The sequence below is a fragment of the Danio rerio genome, chromosome 19 (assembly GCF_052040795.2).
Source record: "Danio rerio strain M-AB ecotype USA chromosome 19, GRCz13ab, whole genome shotgun sequence".
Classification (NCBI taxonomy): Eukaryota; Metazoa; Chordata; class Actinopteri; order Cypriniformes; family Danionidae; genus Danio; species Danio rerio.
In genome coordinates this window covers 28,332,307-28,352,516 of record NC_141039.2, presented here as the reverse complement: position 1 = coordinate 28,352,516, position 20,210 = coordinate 28,332,307, and the positions used below count along the sequence as shown (strand labels likewise).

General features: G+C 35.4%; 1 protein-coding gene across 3 annotated transcripts in view; it reads left to right on the top strand.

Annotated features, from left to right (window-relative positions):
* The first annotated feature begins 17,662 nt into the window (after positions 1 to 17,662).
* The window catches only part of dtnbp1b (dystrobrevin binding protein 1b), a 73,821-nt gene continuing 71,273 nt past the window's right edge, over positions 17,663 to 20,210 (top strand). For all 3 annotated transcript variants that reach the window (XR_015515924.1, XM_087294485.1, NM_001044814.3), the window contains exon 1: positions 17,663 to 17,897. Coding sequence is in view for 2 of the 3 variants with exons in the window: in XM_087294485.1 (XP_087150611.1) it covers positions 17,855 to 17,897 (43 nt within the window). In the remaining variant the exon portion in view is untranslated. The remainder of the gene's footprint in view (positions 17,898 to 20,210) is intronic.

Sequence of the window (20,210 nt, the reverse complement as noted above, 5' to 3'; positions counted from 1 at the left end):
CCTAAACTTTTGATTTTCATTTAATTAATTTAATAGATTTTCATTTAATTGCCTAACCTCTGTTGATGATGATTAGCCAATCAGTCGACACCGACTTTCGGCCACTTTATGAATCGTGATCTGCTATGCTTTCCTATTTCTGACTGCTTCTTTCAGTTCTTCCATGTTCAAGTTCGTGTCAGTCTTGATTGTGTCCAGCCATCGTGTTCTCTGACGCCCTCTTCTTCTTGATCCACTGACTGCACCGAGCGTGAAAGCTGTTTCCATGGAGTTGGTTTGCATGATATGACCAAAGAACGAGAGCCGCTGCTTGGTGATTTTGCCCTCTAGCGATACATTTTGTTTGACACGCTCCAGGATCGTTTTGTTTGTGATCTTTGCTGCCCATGGTATGCGCATCATTTGCCTCCAGCACCATAATTCGAAAGCATCGATCTTCCTTCTGTCTTTCTTCTTGAGTGTCCAGCTCTCACATGCATACATGAAGATTGGGAAAACGATGGCATTGATTATTCTGATCTTTGTTACAATGCTGATGACCTTGCTTTTCCATACCTTCTCCATTCCTTGCATTGCACTGCGGCCAAGTGCGATTCTTTGTCTGATCTCCGGCCCTGACTCGCCATTGTGGTCGATCTTGGATCCAAGGAAGACGAAGTCTTGGACTGATTCGATTTCCTCATTGTCAATTGTAATGTGGACTGTACCATTGCATGCTGTTGTCATTACATTCGTTTTCTTGATGTTGAGGTACAGTCCCATGTGTTCACTTTCTTCTTTCACTTTTCGGACCAGATATTCGAGGTCCTTTTCAGGTTTTCGATGTTTCTCCCGCCGATCTTCACTCCGATTGGTGACTCGTCCAGATTGCATAGCCTATGTGTGTGTGTGTGTGTGTGTGTGTGTGTGTGTGTGTGTGTGTGTGTTGCACCCGTGTCTTTATTTGGCATTTCACAGTTTTTACAACCTGATTATCCACCAGTCCATAATGTGAATACTTTAAATGCTTTCCCTGATCGTAAAGTTTTGTTCAGGAGTGTATCTGGATGCAGCCTTTATGATGCAAGCTGAGATTGCAATGTCAGACACAATGCACTCAGTGAAGCTTGTGATGTCACTATTAGCGGGTAGGGTTAGGTGAGCCCATTTAAATGCATTGCATGCAGCTCAGATTGCATCTGCACCAGGTCTGCATTCAGACCAAGTGTGCCACATGCCTGCTTTTGAGTGAAGGTCTCGGCTGTAAGATCACCCCCTGGGGCTGGCTGCAGTACAAGTCATAAAGCACTCCTCCTCTGTGTTAATGAACGAGACATGAGCCCAAATAAAAAAAAAAAAAGAATTACACTTGCAATAAAATGTCCTGAAAGATGGTTCTGGTCAATTAAGGCGCAAGTTATCATGATATCTTGATATAGGTGCAGATCTTCATTTTTGTAAACAGTTTGTTTTTAGCAGTAATTTAATGCTGGGCGTGTCATCGTGATTGACAGCTGTGATTGACAGTTTCTCAAAGCAGACGTTGGAGCTTCAGGAGGAGACTGAAGTGTTATTATTCGATTTCTGTGTTATTTTACCATGATAAAATGAGTTGTTTAGCAGTAATCTATAGTTTCTGAAATACAGGATTTGGTGAAACACGGTTTATTTGGTAAGGTCAGGGCTTTATTCAGCTTTATTAGTTTGCTGATACATTCCTTACTGCGAAGTTTATTGCACAAGTTGACGAGGATTATTTTAGTGCAGTGTTGGGATGTGTAAATGTTCTGTTGATGTTTAGAAATCTCGCTGTATTTTTCTTTTAAACACATGATTTTTCCCGCATGGTAAATTGTTATCTAAGGTGTGTATATTTTGAGTTCTGTTGATTGCTGATTAAAAAATAAAAACTTTTCTAAAAATGTATGTGTTGTTTATATATACAGTAAGATAACAAATACCAAAAACTCTGTTATAAGAGACATTTTGTGCTCATATTAGTCTAACTCAGGCTAGAGTGTATGAAAAATTGTTTATTTCTGCAGTCCAACATGTATTGCTTTTATTAAATCATAACAGCTTATATCACACAGTTTTTAAACAGTATATTATTATGTGTTTTTAAATGTAAGAGCTTATATTTATGTTTAGAGCCTTTGTTATAGTGCGGATACCGGTGGTCAAGTGAGCAGTTTAGGGGACGTGGTTGATTTAATGCAAAAGGGTTTGGTTGAAAGCTTGATTTCACAGCTCCCCCTCTGGCTCCATCAGGCAGTCCTTCTGCGCATGACCAGGCTTCAATTTCAGCAGTCTTTTGCGACAGTTTGTGCCCATCACGGGGCGTTTTGCCTTCAAATCGTTCAATAAGAAATGGCGCTGTTGCGTCGTCCATATTTTTTACAGTCATTGATTCAGACCCCTCTCAAGGCAGCCAGACCAGGCTAAAAAGCTCAGGTTATCCAGAGGAATGCCATACACACACCTGACTAGACACAGAGTCAACATGAACTAACAATAATAAACTGACAACGAAGCAAAGAAATGCTGCTCAGATATACAGTAGGTGCGGAAATGAGCCACAGCTGAAGCAGCTAATCATAACAGCTGATCAGCGTTAAACCACACGATCACAACAACACAGACATGCAACAACAAACGCACGTGTAGGTAAGTAAAACGACATGACAACAACACAAACACAGAAAGTACACACAAAACCAAAATTGTGACACAACCTAACTTGCCTAGTTAACCTAATAACCTAGGTAAGCATTTAAAAATCACTTTATTCTGAATACAAGTATCTTTATGTACTGTCTTCATGATAAGAGTTATTAAAGGAGGTATCAACCTATTATGGAAAATCTGTTTGTTTAAACACAGTTGCATGGCAACAGTCTGTGAATAGAACCAGCTTCAAATGTTAATCATTTATTAATTAAAATGTTTATAACACCACTTTATAAAAACAGTCTGCGGAAACACTTTGATTGACATTCTCCCTTTGAACATGTCATCAGAGGGGAAATGTAACCCATTAGTAGGCCCACACAGAATCTGCACGTGCAGAATTCCGCAGATTTTCCACTGAATTCAACACATTAATTCTGTTTATTTACTTTGAGTAAATATGTGTAAATCTAAATTTATTCAGTTTTAAAATTAATTAATGTAATATTATTGGCTAATATGAAAATGTTAATCGGATTTAAGTACAATGCAGTTTGTAAAGTAATATTTTCTGTCTTTTAGTAGATATATTATATGAGACTTGCTTTGTTTACAAAATAAAGTGAATCCAATTGGATTTGCATTTTAAACATTAAATAAAAGTAAAAAAAAAGTATTATTGTTTATTTCCTATATTAAGGTTTTAGTTATGATACTCCCAAAATCATTCCACAGAAATCCGCAGAGTATTACCTAAATTTCCGCAGAAATAGCAAAAAAACATCCGCAGATTCCGTCTGGCCCTACCCATTAGTAACAATCTCATGAGCATATGATGATATTCTTGTTTTTTGAATCTGTCACTATGCTGACACATAGGTGTTTGTAGCTCTGCTCTCTTTTGAAAAGAGTGCAGGGAGCACAATCTCATTTGAATTTAAAGCGATAGTCACCAAAATGGCACCATTAAGATCAAAGCCTAAAACGGTCAGTTTCAAAGAGTTATAAAGCATTATTTGTGGGGTATTTTGAGCTGAAAATTACACACAGGGACATCAGAGACTTATTTTACATCTTGTAAAGTGTGATATAATATTAAAACACATAATAATTGGACATCCCCTTTAAATAGTTAGACATTAGTTACAGTTGAAGCCAGAATGATTTTTTTCTTTTTTAAATATTTCCCAAACGATGTTTAACAGAGCAAAGAAATTTTCACAGTTTGTCTGATAATATTTTTTTCTTCTGTAGACAGTCTTATTTCTTTTATTTAAACTATATTTTATTTTAGAATAAAAGCAGTTTATAATTTTTTAAATCCCATTTTAAGAACAAAATTATTAGCCCCTTTAGGCTAATTTGTTTTTCGCTAGTCTACAAAATAAACCATCATTATACAATCACTTGCCTAATTACCCTAACTATAATATTATTTACTGTTATCATGACAAAGATCAAATAAATCAGACATTAGAGATATTAAAACGATTATGTTTAGAATCAATCAAGGTGGTTGGGGCTGGCGGCTGACAGACACAGAGTGATTTACCAGGCTTAGATCAGTGGCAGGCAGCGTGGTTCAGAGTCCTATAGAAGGCGTGGATCGAGGGCAGGCAGCGTGGTTCAGAATTTGTGTAACAAGCAAGGATCGTGGGCAGGCAGAAAGCAACTCAGAGTCAGGAACAGTCCGGGGTTATGCACAAGAGATCAGGCAGGAAATAACGCTCAGAAATGCTGGCTGGGGCTAAACAAGACTTCGCAATGAACAGTGGTTTGAGTGTGGCTTAAATAGGTGGCGTGGGTCATTACCGTGATTCAGTTCAGGTGTTTGCACAATCAGTCTAAGTGGATGATGTAATGCTAGAAGTCCGGGGATGGCGACCTCTGCTGGCCAGCGAGGGGAATGACTGGGACTGAGTCGGTGACATTTGGTTTCAAGATTGGAAAGGTAAAGAGTGGGGTGGTCTGATTGGATGATTGTAGTTTGTTGTTGGTGAATAATATCATGTGTTAGATAGTTTGTCCTGCTCTTGCCAGCAAATAGATTACACAATGTCAATAATAAAGTTAGATAATCTTTTTTCATAAGTCTTTTTTAATAAATTTTGCATTATGCATTCCATAAGTATTGTTAATTTTGATTTATTGTTGACTTCTTAATATCACTAGCCAAACCACCTTACAATTAAAACTTAAATCTGTATGATTCAATTCATAAATTATCTGGCGCTCTAATACATTAACCATGGTCTACTGAAGGTCATTAGTGCTCTAACATGATATTCAAATTACCTCATAAACTCCGCATAAACCTCATTTTTGAGAGCTTCAGATTTTAATGCTAATCTCTCTGTGTGTGTGTGTGTGTGTGTGCGTGTGTGTGTGTGTGTGTGTGTGTGTGTGTGTGTGTGACCCTCACGATTAACACATTCTGACATCAAACATGCCCAGAGGTTTCTAGTGCTGAAACGGGATATAAATTAAACAGTCGAATGTCAAGTGCATGCAGCTTTTCTGTTTCTTAATCTCCCTTCTGAGGAAATGAAGGCAAGGTGGAGAGCGGGAGAGATTCGAAAGCTTTTAAAGCTCTTCCGTGTATTAAAATGCACCATTGTTAACATCGGACACTTTGATGTGCAATGAAAGAATTCAGGTCACAGTCAGTGTAAATGGATGAACTGCAGCAAATGCCTGCTCATAAGCACTTAGAGTACATTTTAGCACATACACAGGAGCTATCATGTCAATGGAATCTGTGAAGTATGCAACTTAGAGTCCACGTGGAATCAGAATTTGTTAGCGCATAGTGTTAATCTTTAGGTAAAAAGTTGAAAAAAATTTAAATTAGGTAATCTTCAATAAAATTTGGACTGTTGCTTCCACGTTTGGAGTATTCCTCCTTTTCTGTTGATGTCAGTTTGACGGCTTAAGCCATTAGCCTCTAACCATTAGTTTGTAATTGATTGTTTTCAGTCTTGTGAACTGTGCAGAGCCAAAAAACAAAACAAAAATCTGGTTATATTTCCATGTTTCAAGCTATGAATATTTCCAACACATATAAACAAAACAGGGGCGGCACGATGGTGCAGTGGGTAGCACAATTGCCTCACAGCAAGAAAGTCACTGGTTCGATCCCCGGCTGGGTCAGTTGGTATTCCTGTGTGGAGTTTGCGTGTTCTCACCATGTTCGCGTGGGTTACCTCCAAGTGCTCCTGTTTCCCATGGGGTATAAGTGAATTGGGTAAGTAAAAAAAAATATATAATAATTGTCCTTAGTTTATGTGTGTGAATGAGTGTGTTTGGATGTTTCCCAGTGATGGGTTGCAGCTGGAAGGGCATCCGCTGGGTAAAACATATGCTGGATAAGTTGGTGGTTCATTTTGCTGTGGCGACTGCTGATTAATAAAAAGACTTGATAAAGCCGAAAAGAAAATAAACGAATGAATAAACAAAACAGTGATATGGTCACAAACTTTAAAATGTGGACACTTGTGATCAACATACAGTGGCCATTTTCAGTCATTTAGGACCATCATATTTCTGTCAGAGATCCAATTCAGTGATGTTTACATTAATCTTGTGGATATTCCTCAGCGATTTATTCATTTACCCTGGGTGCCATCTTAATATTTCCTTTGTTGGTGGCAGTTGCTGATGCTAATTCACATATCTTTTGTCAAAATAAGTTTATTTTGAGTTGTGCTGGCAACGCAAGCAATTTTCAAATCATGGAGGACTGAAAGACAAGAGAACATGGTTTTAAGATAAAGATGAATAATAATACATCAAGTTTGAAGTTTCATAGTTTATCATAAGGTTTGTTTGGAGAATAATGTTTATTATTTACTGTGTAATTTACTGTCCAATAATGCTGTAATTACTAGTAAACGTGAAATAATTAGCAAACTGAAGGTGTAACATACGGGTTGGGACAACAGAGATGCAGATTCACATGCAGTTATGGATGGCTGAAGTGAAACTGACATTTTGACAGTGTAAACATCCCGAAGCGCAAGTGTTTCGAAACACTGCACCGAACCATGTTGACTAATTATTTTGAAACACCTGGTCAGGTGACAAAAGCGATTTAAAGCATCGATAAGATTAGAAGCGTTTCGAAACCAGGCAAATCTGCATTTGACTGACAGCGTCTGCTAAAATTTTTGTCTCATATAGCCTAGTGGATTGTTCATGTACATGTTTCTACTGTGCTTCAAATTAATTTTAGGTTCAAATCACAACTTTTACAAATACTCCGAAATCATGATTTTATGTATTTTAATCTTGTTACTGTTTTATGGTGTAGTCTAGATAGGATACAGCTGCGAATATGCCATCATTTTTGTAAAAATGTAAAACAATAATTAATATTTTTACAGTACTGTGATGGTTGAGTTTAGGTTTTGGGTAGACATTAATAAAATACAATTGGAAATTTAATAAATAATATATGCTGTCGCCTCACAACAAGAAGGTCGCTGGTTCGAACCTCGGCTCAGTTGGCATTCTGTGTGGAGTTTGCATGTTCTACCTGCCTTCGCGTGGGTTTCCTCTGGGTGCTCCGGTTTCCCCCACAGTCCAAAGACATGCGGTACAGGTGAATTGGGTAGGCTAAATTGTCCATAGTGTATGAGTGTGTGTGTGAATGTGTGTGTGGATGTTTCCCAGAGATGGGTTGTGCCTGGAAGGGTATACGCTGCGTAAAAACTTGCTGGATAAGTTGGTGGTTCATTCCGCTGTGGCGACCCCGGATTAATAAAGGGACTAAGCCGACAAGAAAATAAATGAATGAATGAATGAATAATATAAATAATTCTTGCTAACTTCTGGCCACAACCCTGTCTGATCTAGCAACAACCCTGTTTTATGACCAAAACAAGACATATTTATTCACAAAGTGTTTATTCAGGTGTCTGACCAATGTTGAAACGAAACGATACAAGAACAGAGCATTTCAAACTGATATGAAAGCATTTCAAAATAGCTGTATCAGCCTGGATTTGAACCCACTACCCCATGGAAGTCAGAAACCTTACCCGCTCCACTAAATCACTTGAAGGTTCAGTCCTACAAAGTGGGGTTTAATTTTGCTCAACTGTTCTTTGCTGTAGAGTAGGGTTTCGAAACGTTTCGAAGCTTCGACACATTTACTTCAACTGTTTCAGTGTTTCATGAAGCCTCGCTTTGCCCACCACTATGTGCAGTTTAATAAATCAAGAGTAGTCAGGCAGACAATGGTCGAACAGGTACAAACTGAAGCATGAGGGTAATCCAAAGAATGTGGTCAAAATAACAGACGAATGGTCAGGCAGGCAGTATAAAAGCATAAACAACACAACAAACAAGGGTCCAAAAAACACCAGAAGGCAAGACAACGAAAACGCTTCATAATGCTAACTGTGAACAAGACTCAGTAATGTTTGCGTGAAAGTGTGGTGTATATATAGTCCAGGTAATCAATGAAGGCGAGTTTCAGCTGTGTGTGTGTGTGTGTGTGAGTGTGTGTGTGTGTGTGTGTGTGTGTGTGTGTGTGTGTGTGTGTGTGTGTGTGTGTGTGTCAGTGTCTGGATGATTGTCAGATGTGGCAGGAGTGATTGGAGCAATAACTTCTGGGATTTGTAGTCCGGTTAGGTGGCAGAATTGTAGTTCTCCAGTGATCTACAACTGCTAGATCGCTGGTAATAATCACAAAGGGTTGGTTTAAATTTACACACAACTACATAATATTCTGTTTATATTTTATCTGTAATGCTATAGAAAAACAGATATTAGCTCAAGTTTATCAACTGACTTTAAGGAATTGATTCAGGCATATTGTGTAAAAGGAGGGGTTTTGTATAACATGACATTCTATATAATCAATACCCATCCTGAGGATGAACGCATTGGAACCAGCTGGAACCAAGACTATAATATAATATAATATAATATAATATAATATAATATAATATAATATAATATAATATAATATAATATAATATAATATAATATAATATAATATAATAATTCTTCAAATTAGTTTTAATATTTTCATAAAACAATTCTCTCAGAAACATAAAAAAGTAATGATTCAACATTAAATCAGCAGACATCTCAACGGTCAAATCCTTTCGGTTTAATGTTTTAGACAAAAAAGTATACTGAGGCTCATTACACACATTTGTCAATCCACGTTTAAAAGGGAAAGCAAAGGGAAAGCAAAGAGAGTCCAGTAATGCAGTTGTGCTGATCTCGCAGTTTGAGCTCACCACAGTTACTGGGCAGAATCACTGAGCTTATGACTGTGAAAAAGCACTGCGCCTCAACAATCGTATTTCAGTTTGGACCGGGGGCAATTTTTTTCACTTTGTGTTTTTTATATTTCACTCTGTTCAGTATGGTTTTCCTGGGTGTAAATCAAACATGATCTCCAGCTGCCCTGCAGGATCATAGCATTATTGATGGAGCTTTTAAAGGCTTGCAGGAAAGATGTTCTATTAGGGAACAGTAGTAGAGCTGTGCTTTATAGATCCACTATGAAAATTTGCTGCTAAGACAATGCAAAGTTAGATATAGATTGCATTTTTTTTCATGTTAGAGATTGTTTTAGCTGAAACTGTGGTCCTTGATGATTCATTACATTCATGTTGACCACAGACACTTTTAGACTCAAGCAAACACACTATCCAAAATGTGTGTAAGTTTCTTTCACTCTAATAGTGTCTTGAATAAAATTCCTGAAATTGAGAACTGCCTTAATCTTTTGTGGCAAAGAATCAACAAGGTACTGGAAATATTCCTCAGAGATTTTGGTCCATATTGACATGATAGTATCACATAGTTGCTGCAGATTTATCGGCTGCACATGCATGATGTAAATCTCCAGTTCCACCACATCCCAAAGGTGGTCTATTGGATTGAGATCTGGTGACTTTGGAGGCCATTTGAGTAAAGTGAACTCATTGTCATGTTCAAGAAACCAGTCTGAGATGATGAGGATGGACATAGTCAGCAACAATACTCGGGTAGGCTGTGGCGTTGACACAATGCTCAAATGGTACTAATGGGCTCAAAGTGTGCCCCCACACCATTACACCACCAGCCTGAATCATTGATACAAGGCCAAATTCTGACCCTAACATCGGATTGTCACAGCAGAAAACGAGACTCAAAACCCAGGCAACATTTTTCCAATCTTCTATTGTCCATTTTGAAGAGCCTGTGCGAATTGTAGCCTCAGCTACAATTTGCACTGCATTTAAAAGAAAATAAAAACATATCGAGTTTAATCTTATCATTTTCCTATACGGTCAATAAAATGTAGCTGTTTTTACATAAATCAAAGTTTTGGCTTTTAGTTTGTCATTCTGTTTGATCAGAACTTGTCAATACCTATCCTGAGGCTGAACCCATTTTAAGCAGCTGTATCTCCAGCTCTCTGGTCTCCAGAGATGATCTGCTGCTCTCAGAACAGACAACAAAAAACATCAACAAAACCCAGTTATTTTCCAAAAGAGAGGGATGTTTCTGCTGACACGGGTGATCAGAAACAGAAGTGCAGAGGAGATGTGGTCAGGAATCAAAAAACATTCTTAAGTGCTTGAGTGGGACATGGATTTTCTCAAAACAACACTTAAAGGGAAATATTTTGTCTGGGAAACAAGTTTGCATAATGTGCCATAGGATGATTTCTCCGCTCTCAATTGTTACAAAGAACAAATCAATTGGCATGCAATACTGGTTTCTAATATGCCCTCCCTTTATATTAGCACCATTGATCTATGAAATATGAGCAAAGAAGACTGGGGAAATGTAATTATTGTTTAATGTTTTGATCTTAACATAACATAGACAAAACAAGAAACACAAGAGTTTGGTTTTTGGAAGAGAATAGAGATTTAATCTTTCAAACTATTTGTTTTGATGTCAATGATTTTTGTTTTTGAAGACTGTCACCCCATGATCCAACTGCCCTCTGTGATTCTTTATCTGTGATTTTTGGAGATTTTGGTAATACTTTACAATACGATTCTTTTAATTAATGCTGAAATATATATTTACTCACATAATCAAACAACGAACTTACAGCATCACATTTACTCATCTTTGCTACACCCCGTCCTAACTAAGATACAAGGTATCTTTTTCATATTAAAATTATTTTTTTGTCCTAACCACCCGTTACAACTTTGTATGTTAGGATCAATTACTGTATATTTCTGTGATGTCCTAGCTGAAGCAAATACTGAGCTTTACTGAAAGTGTCAGAAGATAAATTACCTTAGATTTTGAAAAGAAATTAGCTAGCAAACTAACAAACAGTTTAAATATGAAACAACCCAACATGAACCACTGAATCACCCAGTAATGTTAAAAATGTTTAATAATTATTTTGCTGATGGGTCAAATTTTGATGCATTGCATATTGTTAGAACACGGAGCTAACGATAATATGTTACCGTATATTAACCTTATAATGAAGTCATTCATTTTTAGGCCCTGTTAACTAATGTCAATAAGCCCATGTTTATTTTGATAAAACCTTAATCTGTTTGCACCTGTTCTCTGTTTGTTTGTTTGTTTGTTTGTTACCATTGGCAACACCATCCAAAATTCCACACATCAGCATACTGTTTTAAGGTATTTGCTCTGGGCTAACCATGGCATGTTTCTGAGGTTTTTACCAGTGTCGGCAGGTGTCCTGGCAATTATTGAAAAAGTTTGGCAAAATTTGGATGAGAAACACAGGAGAAAACATTTTTTGAATTAAAAGTATATATATATACATATATATATATATATATATATATATATATATATATATATATATATATATATATATATATATATATAATTAAAATAAATACATTGTATAATAATAGATAATAATGCAATTAAATCCAAATGGATTTATCCAATAGATAAAGATATAAACATTCTCTGCTATGTAGAATAAAAAAAATGAGTTAAATACTGAGGAATTATACTATTTAAAGTAAACTGAATTTAAATCAATTGTGTGAAATCTGACTTTTTATGCACGTGTTACAACTAACCCTCTGTCTGTTACAACTTGCCCTGCAGGCGGGTAAATAGTAAGATTTTTACTCCTGGCACTTTTTGCACTACTGCACTGAAACCATAGGTCCGGCGATCATACAATCAGTGCCAATTTGTAAATTTTGCTCTCCCCTATACCATGTACTATTGTTTCAGGCTTTTCATTTTTATTTTGACAAAAGCTTCAAGCTCAGTTATTTATCTGTCATGCTATACATAGATGACAGATACAAATTCCTGATAAAAGCCTTTATTTGCCATCATACTATTTACCACTATCTTGTGTATTCTGTCACAAAATACAGCAAAAAGTCCAACAAGATGGTAATTGTCATAGTGAGCTCTGTCACAAAAGCATGGGTCACAGGAATACTCAAAAACTCAGTATATTTATTTACAAAAACACTCATTGGCCAGGAGCAGGAATGCACGGAGAAATAGGATGACAACACCAGACAAAGAACTAAGAAAACTCATGGGTATGAATATACAAGACAGGATTGAACTGAATACATACAGGAGTGTGACAGGTGAAACAAATGAAACGAATGGCGGAAAAACTGAACAAAGGAATCACATGACAATAACAGAAACCACATGAACCACATGACAGGTAAACAACAGGATTGTGAAAGAAGTCTAATAAAGTGTGTATATTTAATTTGTGTTTAATTTGACTTGAAGATGGAAAAAAAAACATAGTTTACATGGTAGATTCTTAATCAGATTATTATTCATTACAGAATGTTTTTGTCCATGTAAATGTAATAAATGAAAGCAGAATGTTTGTATTTTACAATGTTATTTTTTTTAAGTATTTAGACATTATTTTTTTTAGTATTAAAGGAGAGCACTGTATTTTACCCTGAAAGCTTTGCTCCTCCTTTTGAAATGTGTGGTCAGCAGTAGTTGTAATGCTTTGGATGTGAGCGTTAGTGAAAGGCGATTGAGAATAACAGTTTGTGAGGTCAGTATTGATGTGCTGGTGATTGAGAGGCGTTACTTTAGCATAGAGAGCTGCATTCCTGCAGACGCGGCTCTTTTCCACAGCCGCAGGGATTATGAAGAGTAAAGAATGATTTTTGCTTACTGTAATCCTGAATGACCTCTTGGGTACTTTAAGATCTTATTATGAAGAATTTGTAAGAGTAAAGTCAACATGGAATCTTAATGTATGTATACTGTCTTGGTACTCATTAATTGTGCAATAATTATACATCCAAATCCGATAAACAAACAAATAAATCCTCAAATGCAACACACAGTTAGGCAAAATGTGTTGTTTTTTGTTTGTTTATAAATGACAAAATACTTGTATGTACATTTGATCTTTCTAATACAAATTATGTTTGATATATGCTATGTTTGATATGTAAAAAAAATGTAAATATTAAACTTTAAATAAATAAATAATCCACTTGTACTTTAATTTCATACATGTACAAAAAATTATAGGTTTAATACAATGTTTACTTTGAACTGTTTAAAGTTTGTTTTCTGTTTATTTAATTGCAGTCAGAATTATTAGCCTCCCTAAATTATTAGTAACCCTGTTTATTTTTTCTCCAATTTCTGTTTAACAGAGAGAAGATTATTTAAACACATTTCTAAACATAATAGTTTTAATAACTAATTTATCATAACTAATTTATTAACTTTATTTTATCTTTGCCATGATGACAGTAAATAATATTTTACTAGGTATTTTTCAAGACACTTCTGTACAGCTTAAAGTAACATTTAAAGGCTTAACTAGGACAATTAGGTTAACTAGGCTAGTTAGGGTAATTAGGCAAGTTATTGTATAATGATGGTTTGTTCTGTAGACTATTGGGAAAAAAATTAGCTTAAAGGGGCTAACAATTTTGTCCCTAAAATGGCTTTTAAAAATTAAAAACAGCTTTTATTGTTGTCGAATTAAAACAAACAAGACTTTCTCCAGAAGAAAAAATATTATCAGAAATACTGTGAAAATTTCCTTGCTCTGTTAAACATAATTTGGGAAATATTTAAAAAAATAAAAAAATAATAATTCAAATGGGGGCTAATTATTCTGACTAACTGTATGTGACCTTTCAATCCCCACTTTACGATTTTCAACAAATGTGTTATTATTATTGAAAAATATTTACTTAAAAAATAAGAGAAATCAAAATAATAAACAAATGAATAAATCATCTTTTAAATAATTAATGTAATACATCTACATTGAGTTACATATTCTATATGATGCTTACCAAAAATTTATTTTGAAAAACTAGATATGTATTTTAAAATGCTTAAGACAATCTTATAAGATGTGCAGTGTGTTTTAAATACTACTCATATTACTTTAAACTCCCTTTCAGTAGATTTTAAATTTTTTTAATTATTATATAAATATTTTTTATCTACAAAACAAAACATATGCTCAATAAAAATACATGAATGTATAAGATAATGCATAACATACACTGTATTGGATTCATTAAACTGTATTGTTGACTTATTGGATGTATCTCTTTGTTTCATAATAGAACATTAGTTCAATAGAACAATTAAATTCAGAAGGTTTAATACAATTCAATAATTGTTAATAATAAATATTTATTCTTCATTCACAATAAAGCTACTGTATTTGCTTCATGTGCAGAAATGTTGAGTAACATTAGGTTTGCGTTTAGCTGTGCAGGTTCAATCTTCAGTTTATTGAGCTCTCAGATGATTCACTACAGAATGGCTCTCAAACCAATTACATGCATCTGTTATGATGTCTAATTAGCTTCATGTTGACTGCCAGGGTGTATCATTCATGTCAGATAAAACATAATAGCTTTTCCATCCAGTCGTGGCAGCTGTCATTATTCAAACTGTCACGTGATAAATCCAGAAGTGTTTTGTGGTGCTTTGATAAATGAATTTGGCGATGAGAGTGATTTGCAGGTAACAGATGGTGTTTTAATAATAAGTTTTAATTTCAAGTAGGTTTAGAGCTTGAAACTTTATAAATTTTGAACCAAAAAAATACAAAAACACATAAAAAACACATACTTTATTAAACTCACTAATAAAAAAAACTTGTAATAAAAAAATACAATACTATCTTACATTTTACATGGATTGATGGATTGGTACCTAATTATTCACTGAAATAAGCTAGACTTCTGTTCTTTCTTGTGAAAGTTCTTGTCATGTCATTAACCGATCAATAATGTTATGTCCAGAATGTACAGTGCATCCGTATTCATAGCGCTTCATTTTTTCCACATTTTTTTTTATGTTACAGCCTTATTCCAAAATGGATTAAATAAATTGATTTCCTCAAAATTCCACACCCAATACCCCATAATGACAATGTGAATTTTTTTAATTGTTACAAATTAACTAAAAATAAACAAAATCTAAAAAAATCACATGTACATCAGGATTCACAGCCTTTACTCAATACTTTGTTGATACACCTTTGGCAGAAATTACAGCCTCAAGTATTTTTGAATATGATGCCACAAGCTTGGCACACCTGTCTTTGGGAGTTTTTGCCCATTCCTCTTTGCAGAACCTCTCAAGCTCTATCAGGTTGGATGGGAAGTGACTCTGTTCAGACATTTTCAGATCTCTCCAGAGATGGTTAATAGGATTTAGAGCTGGGCTCTAGCTGGCCCACTCAAGGACATTCTTGTTGTGAAGCCACTGAACTGATATTTTAGCGGTGTGCTTTGGGTCATTGTCCTGCTGGAAAATGAACCGTCGCCCCAGTCTGAGGTCAAGAGCACTCTGAAGCAGGTTTTCATTCAGGATGTCTCTGTACAATGCTGCATTCATTTTTTCCTCTATCCTGACCCCTCTATCATCCCCACAGCATGATTCTGCCACCACCATGCTTCACTGTAGGGATGTTATGCTGATAAGCGGTGCCTGGTTTTCTCTAAACCAGTGGTTCTCAAACTTTTTCACCAAGTAACACTTCAGAAAAAAAATGTCTCTACATGTACCACCATAATGACTGGCAGGGCTTTACATTAACACCCGCCAACCCGCCAAATGCGGGTAGATTTCAGCTTTGGCGGGTTAGACAGACACCTCCACTAGCCACTTTGGCTGGTTGAAAATGATTTTTAAATTGTAGTTTTCCTAAAAGCAGGGTTCGACAATATAAGGATTGCCCAATATGCGTGCAAATGTGATCTTAGAATCGAGAAGTAAAATAATTGTGATCACGTGAGCAGAAGAAAGCATATTAATACCAAATGAGAGGATGATGATCACTCGTGCTAACAGCTGATGTGATGCGCGTGGCTGCTTAAAACGTGTGCGCGTGACTGCTTAACGCGTGCACGCTCCCGAATCGTGAAGCAACCGTGTCTGGAACAGGTTCTGAAAACGCAACTGTCATCGGTTCTCTTTCAAATAAACTAGACAAATAGTGATGAACATGCACCCATAGTCCTGATGCTTTTAAGAGCTCAAAATGTGTCTTTTTGTAAGCAGCACCAGTTGCTTTCACTTTGAACAGATTATTAAATAGCCCCCTGAATTATTAGCCCCTCTGTTTATTTTTTCCCAGTTTTCTATTTAGAGAAGATTTTTTCAGCACATTTCTAAACATAATAGGTTTAATAACTCATAACATAAAGATGTTAAAGACTGGATGACCAACAATTTTCTTCTCTTAAACTCAGACAAAACAGAATTATTACTTATTGGGCCTAAATCCTGTACACAGCAGATCTCACAACTCAACCTGCAATTAGAGGGATACAAAGTTAGCTTTAGCTCTACTATAAAAGATCTGGGTGTCATATTAGACAGCAATTTAACTTTTGAAAATCATATATCCCATGTCACAAAAAATGCATTCTTTCATCTGAGAAATATCGCTATGTTATAAAGTATGCTATCCATCTCAGATGCAGAAAAGCTAGTCCATGCTTTTATGACTTCAAGGCTGGATTACTGTAATGCACTGTTTGCTGGCTGCAATGCATCCTCTATTAACAAACTTCAGCCAGTACAAAATGCAGCTGCCAGAGTTCTTAGCAGGTCTTAAAAATATGATCATATCATCCCAAATTTATCCTCCTTACACTGGCTGCTTGTTAAGTTTCGTATTGAATTTAAAATATTGCTTCTTACCTATAAAGCTTTGAATAATCTAGCTCCTGTTTATCTGACCAACCTTCCGTCTCACTACAATCCAACCTGCTCTTTAAGATCTCAAAACTCAGGGCTAGTAGTACCTAAAATAGCAAAGTCGAGTAAAGGAGGTCAAGCCTTCACATTTATGGCTCCTAAACTCTGGAATAGCCTTCCTGATAATGTATATATGACTTATTTGCATATCTTTGAAATCTAAACTTGTATTTTAAATGTATTAATTGGATTTACATATTTAAATTAGAAATTAGAGTTCATTGGCAGTTCATTCTGCTGTGGTGACCTCTGATAAACCGAAAAGAAAATGAATGAATGAAGGAGAGACAACCATTAGTGTGAACGTATTCACTGATGGAAAGGATGATTCGAAGTAACTGAATGTTATTAGTTTCTTTAGTTGTGATCTGTGAAAGACATACCCTGGAATGTGGCAACTGACCAATCAGAATCAATTATTCCAGACACTCATGTAATAAAATAAAATAAAATAATGGTGCCCACCCAAAATCCAAAATGCATGTAGACTTTTTTTCAATAACTTAAGTAATTCATGGGTTTTCTACAAATGTACTTGCTTTAGTACGGGACATAATTCACAGTATATTAAGCAGTAGAAGTCTCAATAGCCAGGGCTCGTTTTAAGAGTTATGATTTAGGTTAATGAGCAGGATTGTGAAGTCATGTTCATGTAATCATATTCCATTCTTTATTCTTCTGTTCTTCTTGGTTTCCATGCTCTATTAACGCAGTCTTTCTCTTTCTGAGCGGTTCCCCTTCTGAGATGCTGAGTGGTACATTCCTATCTACTACTCACTGCCGTTCTGCCTCTCGCTCCATCAGACAGCAGAGCGCTCGACACATACTGCACTGCTCCACAGCATCACTCGCAGAGTGCGTGTGTGTGTGCTTCTCTAACCCTTCACTGCTGCTTGTCTAGACGTTCAGGATGTGTGGCAGGTGGCCTGTGCTGTAAATCATCATTAACAATTCAACTGCAAGACTCCAGGTCAGACTCGGCATCGGCTCTGGGATGTCTTCTCCAGGATCCGCCAGTGGCAGCAAGAGGAATTCCTGTAAGTGGTTTGTCTCTTTCTTTCATTGGCGATGCTGGAAGTATCCTCTGACCCTCTGCAGTGCTTCAGTGACTCCACATGCGTTGTTTACAGATGTGCTTGCTGTTGATTTCGATTTCAGATAACAGTTGCTAACTGGACTTGTTTTGGTTCCAATTTGGAGGGCGGAAATCGTGGGTGGAGTGTCTAATTATTTCTGATGTTTATTAATCACTGAATGGCTTTGTAATAATATTGATAAAACAAACAGATAAAGATCTGTAGAGACATTTGGATCATCAATCTTTTTAATGTCCTTGTTTACTTTTTAAAAAATCATGTTTTTGTTAACTTGCATTTAAAAAAAACATATTAAAGCAGGATAAATAAGGAATTATTTAATCTATCTATCTATCTATCTATCTATCTATCTATCTATCTATCTATCTATCTATCTATCTATCTATAAATTAAAATATTTTAGTTTTCAAAATGTCATGTTTTATCACTTTTTTAAAGAAATTACGAAAAGCAGGATGAATCAGGATTATTTAGTTATTTTTTTCATGCTGAATGAAATTTAGTCATTTTAAATGTTTATAATGTAAATATCCTTGTTTAGTCTTTAAATTGTCATCTTTTATCGTGGTTTGTCTTTTTTAATTATAAAAAGCAGCATGAATCAGGAACAATTTACATGATGATTAAATTGTGTTTTTTAAACATTTATAATATCCCTTTTAATCGTTCAAAATGTCATGCTTTATCGCCTTTTTTTTTCAAAAAAAAAAAAACAACAACTCTTTAATATATCATGAATTAGGAAAAAATTACATAACTTTTGCATTCTGAAGCAAATCTTGCCATTTTAAATATTTATTCTAGCTAAAGGTTATGTTTATCACACTGAAAAATTAAATATTTCTGCAAAATTGTTGCAAACATTTTATATGGGTTAAACTTAAACAAACAAATTAAACTTAGTGCTGTTCATCTTAATTTGGTTGTTTAAATTCAGCCCAAATTATTGTTAACAGCCAATCAACATAATTTTATTTTTTTTTTTATTTAGTAAATTCAATTAATCATCTTTGCATCATTTATTCAGCGCATGCAAACATAAAAAATACTCTAAAGTTTGGAATAATTAAGATTTTATATTGATTTTGAAAAGTAAACCAAAAATCCAATTTTAAAATGTATTATTATAATCATTAACTGCATTTAATTCCACATTACAAATTTTGTGTGACTCGAATTGGTTCTTACCAGTCAATACATCAAAAACACTACCCTGCAGGCACAGGACGTCAACATGAAGTCATGTTGACGTTGTACCTCAACGTCGTAAGGATGTTGGATTTTGTTTTGGAAATGAAAATCGGGTTGACATCAGAACCCAATGTCAGGCCAACGTTAATGTCCAATGTCCAACCTTAAATCAACCTAAAATATAAATGTCTAATCATGTTACACATTGACGTTGTGTAGGCGTTACAACTATGACATCTATCAGACTTTGGATTTAGGGCACTTTTCAACACAAACTAAAATCATATCAATATCAATTAATATAATATTATAACATAATATCCATGTAATTTGACTTTGTTATTGGATGTCAAAATAACATTGTCCTTAGACGCTGGCTAGACAATGAATTTTCGTCACCTGACGTCATGACCTAAATCAAACCTAATATTAACTCCTTTTGATGTTGTGTGTCTGCTGGGTACATTCTGCAAAAACTGTTGTCATGAAACCTGAAAAGGTGTCATCTTGTTCAATTTGACCACAGGTTTTACTTAATAAATAACAAAACTTGTGATAAAGTAATATTGAATTTGACTGAGTGCTTTACTAAAAGGTTTTGCTCACTGCTTTGACGTCAACAATGACGTCAAAAATAAATTTGAAGAGCTTTTATTAGCTGATATGATTGTTTCTTCATTAGCATATAGCCTTGTGTATATTTTCATTAGTTTAGAAGCACTGTTGCTTCCCTCTAGCCAGAGCAGCTTTCTAGCTTTATCCAGTGCTATATTTCAGAAGAGTGACTTTAGTTAATATTTCATTGCGTGTGAAAATGTTGGTGCGATGGCGAGTGGAATAATAGCAGCATGTATGAGTCAGTGTGAAAGCTGTGTGAGGGAGAATCCTCAGGGGATGAACTTGAGCACTGACTATTGAGCGCAAAGACACTCTGATATTGCACACACACATACATAAACAAACCTTTCTTCTCTAGGTCCTTTTTCAGAATATTTGAGTTTATTTGGCTTTCAAGTTGATAAGCAATGCAGGAGAGCTCTTTAAGTCTGGTTGTTATGACAA